Source organism: Taeniopygia guttata, chromosome Z (genome assembly GCF_048771995.1).
Source record: "Taeniopygia guttata chromosome Z, bTaeGut7.mat, whole genome shotgun sequence".
NCBI classification, from domain to species: Eukaryota; Metazoa; Chordata; class Aves; order Passeriformes; family Estrildidae; genus Taeniopygia; species Taeniopygia guttata.
The window spans coordinates 27,290,302-27,299,504 of NC_133063.1; the positions used below are offsets into that span (position 1 = coordinate 27,290,302).

At 40.5% G+C, this 9,203-nt stretch overlaps 1 protein-coding gene across 1 annotated transcript in view; it reads right to left on the bottom strand.

Annotated features, from left to right (window-relative positions):
* Window positions 1-8,801, bottom strand: part of MCC (MCC regulator of WNT signaling pathway) — a 182,665-nt gene extending 173,864 nt beyond the window's left edge. The window contains exon 1 of the mRNA XM_072922223.1: window positions 8,416-8,801. Coding sequence (XP_072778324.1) covers window positions 8,416-8,786 — 371 coding nt within the window. The 5' untranslated portion in view covers window positions 8,787-8,801. The remainder of the gene's footprint in view (window positions 1-8,415) is intronic.
* Between the last annotated feature and the right edge of the window lie 402 nt (window positions 8,802-9,203).

Sequence of the window (9,203 nt, forward strand, 5' to 3'; positions counted from 1 at the left end):
TCAGCGTGTCCGTGTGTGTCTCTCCCCCACTTCACACTAGATATGGACAAGACAGCCAGCCTGCAGTATGCACCTCTCAGAACAGAAATGTATTTTACAGATGACACAAGAAATGCCTATTCTACTTACTAGAAATATCTTAAACTTTGTGCTCTGATCACCTGCTCTGGATTGATAAAACTGCAGCTCTCACCCTGCAAGGACAGGGTGTCCTCTTTTCGGCTAAGGGTCTTATCTCTGGAGAAGGCAAACAAAGGTCCGTCTGTCAAAGGAAAAGCAGAGTTGTCAATAGAATCTCTGTCATTCTACACTTTCTTTTGTGCTGTTCACTGGTTTCAAATATACATCTAATACACAGTAACAATTCAATTTAGAATTGAACATGGTTAGAAGCTATCAGGAGCACAGTTCTCATTCAGAGATGGTCTGGTCTCCGCTACCTGGCTTACCCTCAAAAATTACATGAGGGATTTCATAGAATAATCACTAATACTATATAAATATTGTTCTTTTCTGTCAAATATTAAAATGTACTGCTGTAGAAAAACTCTTCAGAAGAAAGGAAACATTAAATGTGCTGATTACAATTTAGCATTATGGTGACATTAACACAGGTCAATTAATGCAAAACTTGCTGTACTGGGATGAATTCCACATATTTATTCTAAAATTCTACTCTTTGTTCTAAAATATGCATGTGAACATTCAGAGTAAAAAAAAAAAAAAAAAAAAAAGTAGATTTGAAAAGCCATGTATCCAAAGCATAACTCTTCCTTCAGATGCCATTTAAAGCCCATCCTTTGGACAACACTCAATTTGGCACAACACAAGCCTTGTTAATGCCTTTCATCTACGAACTGAGACACCAGAGTCTCAGTAAAATCTCTGTTGTCCTTTTACACTTCTGAAAATGAATTAACTTTTAGTGAGATTTCTTAGTTCAGATCATTTGGATTGAAGCATGTTTTAAAAATCAAGATGACATAACCAGAGGGATCACAACTACCCCCAATTGAATTTCTTACCCCCCTCCACCTTCTTGCGCCAACATTAAAAGTCACACACCCAGATAACAAGGTCACAACTATAAACTGGCCAAGGAGCAAAGAAATATTTCTTACCAAACTAGTGTACAGCTAAGGTGACTCTGAACAAATTCTTGTGCAGACAGAATGAAACTTCAGGACCAGCAGATAATCATCTGGCAGAACAGGCTGACTTTAAAAAATCATTAAACCCTCCACTAGTAATTCACAGTTCATTATGTAAAGAGTGCAGGTGCACAGATTAGGGGTGTATATTTGCAAGAAAGGCCAGGTGCCCAAGTATTTTGTGAGGTTCCTTACTCCCAGTCAAAACATGTACGACCTGCTGCTTCAGTCAATGTCAGGTAACATCTAGCCTACCCCAGCAATCAGAGACAAAGAGGATTTAAAAATAATTTTAGAATCCATCCACAACTACCAGCAAAGGACTTGCACATGGCACCCTCAAACAATAAATACAAAGGAGTTAACTGGAAGAATGCTTTTCTCATTCAAGAGCCTCCCAACACTGTCAACCAGTCAACACATCCATGAATTTCAAACTATAGGTCTTGGCAAATTAATTCTAAAAACATACAGAAAGTTGCTCCCTAGGAACATGAGCTAACTGACTGTGATTAAGGAGGGTGCTAACTGACTTGTCTGCTGTAATGGAAGATGCACTCACATATGAGCTAAACAGAACCATAGTGCCCGTCGTACTGCTATTACAACCACCAATGGTTCCTATGTTACAAACCCAGGGCTATGGAGTTGCTAGAAAGACCAAGCACTAAAGCATCTTATGAGGGCTTGAGCTCCCTATCACCCTTGGGAAGAAAGAGTATTTTTGTGAAGTTGATCTTTCAGAATTGCAACAAGAAAACCAAGAAAACACAAAAAAAAAAAAAACAACCAAAAAAATCCCAGTTTAAGAGTTACTTTTTTTTTTTCGTCACAAAAGGGAAATGACTGCCTTCAAAATTACTGACTTTACAGAGTGATTAACTTCTCTTACAGTAATAACCCAACTAGTGTGGTATTTTCAACAATCTCAATTAAAAAATAAATAAAACCAACAAAATTAATAAATATAACAAATGACTTCATTGCTTAGAAGCCAGCTGGATGTAAACTTTCAACAGGATCAAAAAATTTGACATTTTTATTTTCAAGTGAATTACTGTTTGGTCAGTTTTTCCGCAGTACAACCTATCTGGACAACAAGGTCCTAAGAAAGAAAATACAGTAATACCATGTAACAACAAGCCTGAGAAATACTTTAGTCCCTTTTACCACACTACTAATGCCAGTGAGGAGAGGAAAAAAGCAATGTATAAAACACACCAAGTAACTCCACTAACTTTAAAATGTTAACAGCTCCAGCTAAAACACCCTTCAGGTGTCTGATGTTTACATAAGAACTGAAATGCTAACCACTTAAAAAATAGATTATGTTCAGGCAATTCAAGTTTGAATACATTCCTTTGACTGTGTATCAGTTGTAAGAAATACAGACTTTGAAATACATAATCCCTTAATGAATGTTGATTCTTGGTGTATTTTCTAGACACAATATTTGTAACAAAGGGAATACCTTTTTCTTCATCCTAAACTAAGTATGTCTCTCTGGTTTCTCATACACATCCACCCTCCAGGCTTTCCCCGTAACTTATTCCTTTTTTGGTTATGATGCTCCAAGAGGAGCTGGGGAAGACAAAGTTGGACTAAAAACCCCACAAAATTCTATACAACTCTGGCATCATTGACTAAGGCAAGTCCCAGGAGAAACAGAAAAAACAGACTACAATCATGTGAAAAACAGCACAGTGCTTCCAGTCACCGTTTTACTCAGCATACATCTACCATACAGTAAGTATTGTGCTGTGTCCATATAAAAGTGATCCTTCAGTTACATGGATTCCAAACCCTGTGACAGCCTCCTAATGGAGATGGATGAAGACTAAAATTAAGCCTAGGAACAGAATCTGGGAGCTGAAACTGTTTTCAAGACAAACTAAAGCAGCAGTGCAAGGACAAAGTACATTTTACCAAGGTTTGGGGGGGTGGCTTGGGAGTTTTGGAGATCTGGGACTTTTCCTCCCTGGAATTTCTAAAACTGAGCTTGTTTAAAGAAAACACAGAGCAAATACTCCAGATCTCAAGTAAGAATAAAATCCTGTATTGAGGTCTTAACTTTTTTGGCAAGAAGAGCCCAGCTATATGAAGAGCCAGACTGAAGGCAAAGACTAAGCAAAGCTTTGTCCCAGTCTTACTGACATTTTGCAAACTGCTTCTAAATGATGTCTCCTTGTTAAGACAGCTGGATTGAGGCCAGACTTAGGACTGTACAGTACTGGGATCAAACTTATTTTGAAAATTGAAATCCCAATATCTGCAAAACTAGCAGAATTAAATATTACTTCTCTCACAAGACTTCAAAGGCAGGTTTTTTTTTTTTTTTTCACCTGTTCTGTTAGAGTTGACATTTTACAAAACTCTTGCTCGTAGGATAAATAGCTTTATCACTGCCTAGCCTGCTGACATTTGAGCACTCACAACAGCATGTCTCTGATGCTACTTTCAACCAGCACGAAATAACCTGTGGAGATTAGATGCAGAATATTAACTTATGCCCAAAGTAAGTTTTCAGAGATTCTGATTGACCATGTTCACATAACTTCATAAATGGTCATCTTATGGATTAAACATGTGTTTTACCAACAGTGGTAAGCTGACTAGTCACAGACAACCCACACTGATTTTGCTACTTCATTTTATCCGTCCTTAAGTGCTTCAATAGGTATCTCTTTAAATGTTAAGTATAGAAGTAGAAGCACATTAGCAAAATCAAACACTTGAAATACAAGTTACATGAAGTGGCAACAGAGAGTAACAGAGATCCCCTCCCTTAAAAAGACAATGAATAGATTAATACTTCTTTTTCTTGAAAATACTGGGTTTTCTCCTCTAACAGCACACAGCCACTAGATGTAGAAAAAATGGAGGGGGAGGCAGAGGTGGCAAAATACACTCAGCAAGAAAGCAGTGAATGTCCTCCTACTGTGACAACCTATTTAAAACGGAAGGACCAGCCTGTACTTGCAAAAGTTTTAAGCTCCCAAAGCCATGTACCACTGAAACCACTCAGGTAACAAATCAAATCCAGCTAGTTCCTTTTAACTGCTTCTGTGCAGGGCTGGAGAAGCCACATTCAGCATGTCCTTTTAACAGGCTCATTACAAAGTTAATAGGTTTACTGGGTTTTTAACATCTTACTCTATGTAGTGGTACTCTGCTTTTACCAAGACTTTCAGTAAGACATTGACCATTGTAAAAAAAAAATAAAATTGTGCACATAGACAACACCATTTCGAAAAAACTCTACCAAGAAAACTTAATTCCATTATTGTTAATATAATGACAAAGTTCTAGCGAACTAAACACTAGCTTTAAGTTTTTTCTTCATTATTGTAAAATTATTTATCCATGCTTAAAAGTTAAAATTGGAAATCTAACATATGTGTAGCTTAATAATGAAATTAATTTTTTCTTCACCCATTATTTACACAGCTCATAATCTCATTTTTTAAAGCAAAAGTATTTCCTGCAGATTCAAAGTTATCTTTACATTTTGCAGTGTTACAACTGAGTAATCCAAAACCCATTTAGTGACTTGTGCAGTGAAGATGAAATTCTTTGTGTGCTAAATGGAATTTCAATACAATCCACATATAATAAAGCTACAAGGCAATTAAGTTTCTGAAGAAGACATTAATCTAGTCTGTCACCCATAGAAACCCACCATTCAAGGCTATATATGCAGAAAGCATCAAAAAGAAAAAAAGGGAAAAGCACACATGTCCTCAACAATTCACCAACCCTCTGAAATTGAAAATGTTTATAACTGGAACATCAGATTCTGAAACTTTTCAAAGCAAACAGAATAAAACAAAGGAGAGCAATTACTGGTTTTTTTTTTTTCAGTTAACAGTCTTTTGTTAATAGCAACACAATCCAGCTACAATTGCAAAACTAAAGTTCTGCTGTAAACAATGTTTAAGGCTGCCTTTGCTCTCAGCAATGCTCATCCAGCTGATCTCAAGCATTAAGAATCCAGCCTTAATTGCAGAGTGCTTTGCAACTGAGTTGGGGGGTGGTACTTTTCGGTTGGTTAGTCCGTTTTTGTGAAATCACCTCTTGTTGCAGAAATATCATAAGAATGCCAAAAAATTGCAAGATGTTAAAACAATTAAGTAACAAATATTAACCCCAAAAGAATCAAAAGCCATTTCAGTAAAAGCCAACAAGTTAAAACTCTGTTATTTTCTCAGTCTTTTTCTCTAGCTAGATGCTGCAAAATTTCAATATGCACATGTCAATGCAAGGCTCAGAGACACTGGTTTAGCATTTCAAATCCCATAGCTCAGTGTCTTATGGATTATAACCACAAATGGCACATCCTTAATTATGTTCTATTGCTTTGATATCATCCTATTTAAAGTCTGAAATTTAATCAATATCTCAGGTGAGAGCCTGAAAATTAATCAGTATCCCAGGACATGTTCCTCTTCTCCATCTGTGCCTCTACTTCCCTGCTACTATTTAAAGAGGTTTATTACAGTTTGATGCACGACAAACAAAGGATTTCCACAGCTGAGATAACATGTTATTTCATTAGGAATGCAAACATCTCTTTCCCCCATGCAATATGAACTACATAAATATACACAAAATGCCTGCCTTTGCTACAAGTATAAAGATCTTCTTTTCCTTAGCAGCTCTGGAGCTGGAAAAAAAAGACACCTTATAAACAAACTGCTGCATGTGCTAGGCAAAGAAATGACTGACCAAGCTTCAAGCCTGCAAGTAGAAGGAATACTAATTTTCAAAGATAAAATTTATACCCAGTAGCACCTGCAAAACAGCAAATTTCAGTTCCATTGCATTGAAAATAAACTAGTGTTTAAAAAGAAGCTCATGCTAATAATAGGTTATAGATCACAGCCAAGTCTAGTCTAATACACAAGGAAGGAGATGATTTTGAAGTGCTAGCTTCTGTGTTTTCAGCTCTTTATACAGATGCCTGGGCATTTATTGTCATGTTTAATGTGCTGTGAAAGATATTGTGAGGTGCAGAATTCAGCCTCCACTCTCCACTGGGGCTGCAAGAAAGACAAAAAAACTGTTTGCCACGAGGATGAGCAAAGAGAAGTCCAAAGAAGCAGGGCAAGAAGAACAGGAAAACCAAGAAACTGGCCCATATGAAACAAAACAAAACAAAACAAAACTCTAGAAAGAAACAAACACAGAAGCCAGACAAACAGTATGCAAAAAAAAAAATGGCAAGATGAAATTTAGTGTAAAAGCAGCCATAACTTTTTTGCCTTTCTTTTAATTGACTACATTAAAAAGGATGCAATAACCTAAACACTAGTGCTCTACACAACAAACCCACACCTGCTATACTTTGAACAGGGACACTGTGAGTAGTCCATAAACCTGACAGAGTTGTCTATAATACTATGGTGGGACATACTATAAAGACATCCAAATCCAACTGGACAAGTCTCCTCCTGCATAATCCACGGCCAAAAAACAGAGTAGAAGCAAAACTGAGTAACTACAGACAGCAAGAAAGGCATTATACAACTCATCACCCAGGCTACCTAATGAAGTAATGTCAAAGATGATTTCTTAAATATTCCTTCACTACTTTGTCACACATACAGAGATGTAAAGAAAGACAGTAATTTATAACACCATGTTCTCTGATAAAGGCCACGCCAGTTCTGCCTTTAATGCACAACTCCCTTCTGAACCCAAGTATTAGCAACCTTCAACAATGAACCCACCATCTCCTGAAGAATTTTCAACACCACCCAGGCCCTGGGCTTTATTGCCATTTTGTCATGAAATTCAATGTCTCTACTCAGACATATCCTGGTGTTTTCAACACTCTAGTTCATGCAACATTCTGAAACACTCACTTTGAAGAAAACAGAATACAAATTTGGGACAAAACTTAGGGAATGTGGATTAGTCAATCAGAAATGAGTAGTTTCCGTCATGGTAACATCTCTCAACTGTCTGTACGAAACACTAAAACATTAATATTCCCCGAGTAAGGTCTTTAGATTATAAATACACAGAGAGTTTACATTCCAGAAAGACATGACAGTACAGAAGAGCAAGTGTGCTCTGAGGAGACAGTGTACATTTTACATGAACATCGCAAGCTTTCAGACATCAGAATAAATTCCGTGAAGACCATAAGCAAATGGAAAGAGAAGCAGTCTTAGCACACTGGTTGAAAAGTACACATTTTCAAAGTGTGAAAAACAACTGTTTACTTTGAAAATTTAAAAGGTTTATTAAACCTTAACAAAAATACAACAAAAGGACTACACAAGGAAAAATTTGCAGCGCTGGTTTTGCATTTCAAAACCGTAACTGTCAAAATAATCATTAGACTGAGAGGGGAAAAAAAGTGTTCAGGGAGCTGTTTAGATAAGAAATATCACACCCTTGAACTTTATTTTTAAAGTTGTTACAGATTTTCAACAACTTTCTGGCTCCAAAGAGATGGCAGTGGGAAATCAAGTTTACTTAGCCTTTCTTTGGGTCATATTCTCAGGTTACAGGTTAAATGGCAAACTTAAGAAATTCCCTTACTGTCCCAGTTCTCTAGAGACACGTACTAATTGCAAACAATAGCATAAGTTTTCATTTTGAAATGCAAGTTTCCACGACCTCTGGCAAATCCCGCCTTTTGATGTTCAGTATTTTTTAAATTACGGTGTGAGAGCTCAGAAATACCACTGCCACAAAACCAACTCCTGACTAAAACACACTGCTAGTGCTTCCAGACACATAAACATTGCACTATGGCTTATTTCCAAGTATCTATTGCAAATGAACGACCACAATCCATCAGCCTGCGTGACACTCCTCTAACTCTCTGAGGACCAGCAGAGGAATTTAAACGAAATTGTGTAACAACAATATTGATTAAACCGTACTGACAAAACAAAATCATAGGATCCAGGAGAACAGTATGAGTTTTCTCCTAGATTACCCACGACCGGCTTTCTGTGTGTTGACTTGCAAAAACCACCTGCCCAGGGCACGAGGTGATAAAATCCAGGCTCGGAGCGTCACCTTTCCGCCCCGGCAGAGGTGGAAGTGCTGCGGGCAGTGTTCGCCCGCTATCCCGGGAAGCTCTCGGTGCCGAGGCCCCGCTGGAGCCCCTGGCTCCGGTGCCGGCGGGAGCCGCGGAGCTCCCACCGCTGCTCCAACTCGCCCATAAGTCGAGCGCCGGGGAACGCGGGGCGAGAGGAAGGACGGGACGGCTCCGTACCAGCAAAGAGCCGCCTCCCGCTGTCGCTACCTGCTGATGAAGCCGTCCCCATCGCCGTCGCAGGTCTGGAAGAGGCGCCTCATTCTCTCCTCCTCGCCCGTGCTGGAGGTATCAGCGCTGCTGCTGCCGGTGCTGTTCACCTCCGCTACGGTGGCTGCCGCCATCATGCGCCCCGCTCCGAAGGAGGTGGGGAAGGAGGAGGACGAGGAGGCGAGGCTGCCTCGGGCGCCCGGGATTCCCAGTCCCGCCGCGCCTGCAAAGTGCGATCGGCAGCGCAAAGCCGGGGCGGCGGCCCTGCCGGCCCCGCACCCACCGCCCGCGGAGGCACAGCCGGGGCGGGACCCCGCTGGGGCTTGGAGCGGGGTCGGGGCGGCTGAGGCTCGGAGCTGCTGCCGGATCATGGCACTGTCCGGCGCCGGGATCGCGGTGGGACCACCGGGAGCGAGCGGGCGGTGTCGCCAGCCCGGGGCGGCTGCCCTCTCTGCCGGGGGCCGCCCAGTGCAGGGCGACCCCAGCCCGCCACGAGCGCTGCTTCTTCTCCTTGGGCTGGGCAGGGCCAGCTCCCTGCTCCGGGGGTGCTGCTTTGGCCGGTCTGTGGAAGCCAAAACCCCCCAGCGTTTTCTGTAGCCCTGCCTTTTCATTCCAGGCTGTTTGATGGGGTACTGGTCAGGTAAAAGCATTCTGAGGTGCAGAGCACCAGCCCCTCTTGACTCATCCACTGATCAGATTTTACCTGCAAAGTCAACAATTCGTTTTTCTGTCCCTGAACATGTTTGTGGCCTGTACACTTCCCTGTCTGTTGGTCTTTTAATTTAAAG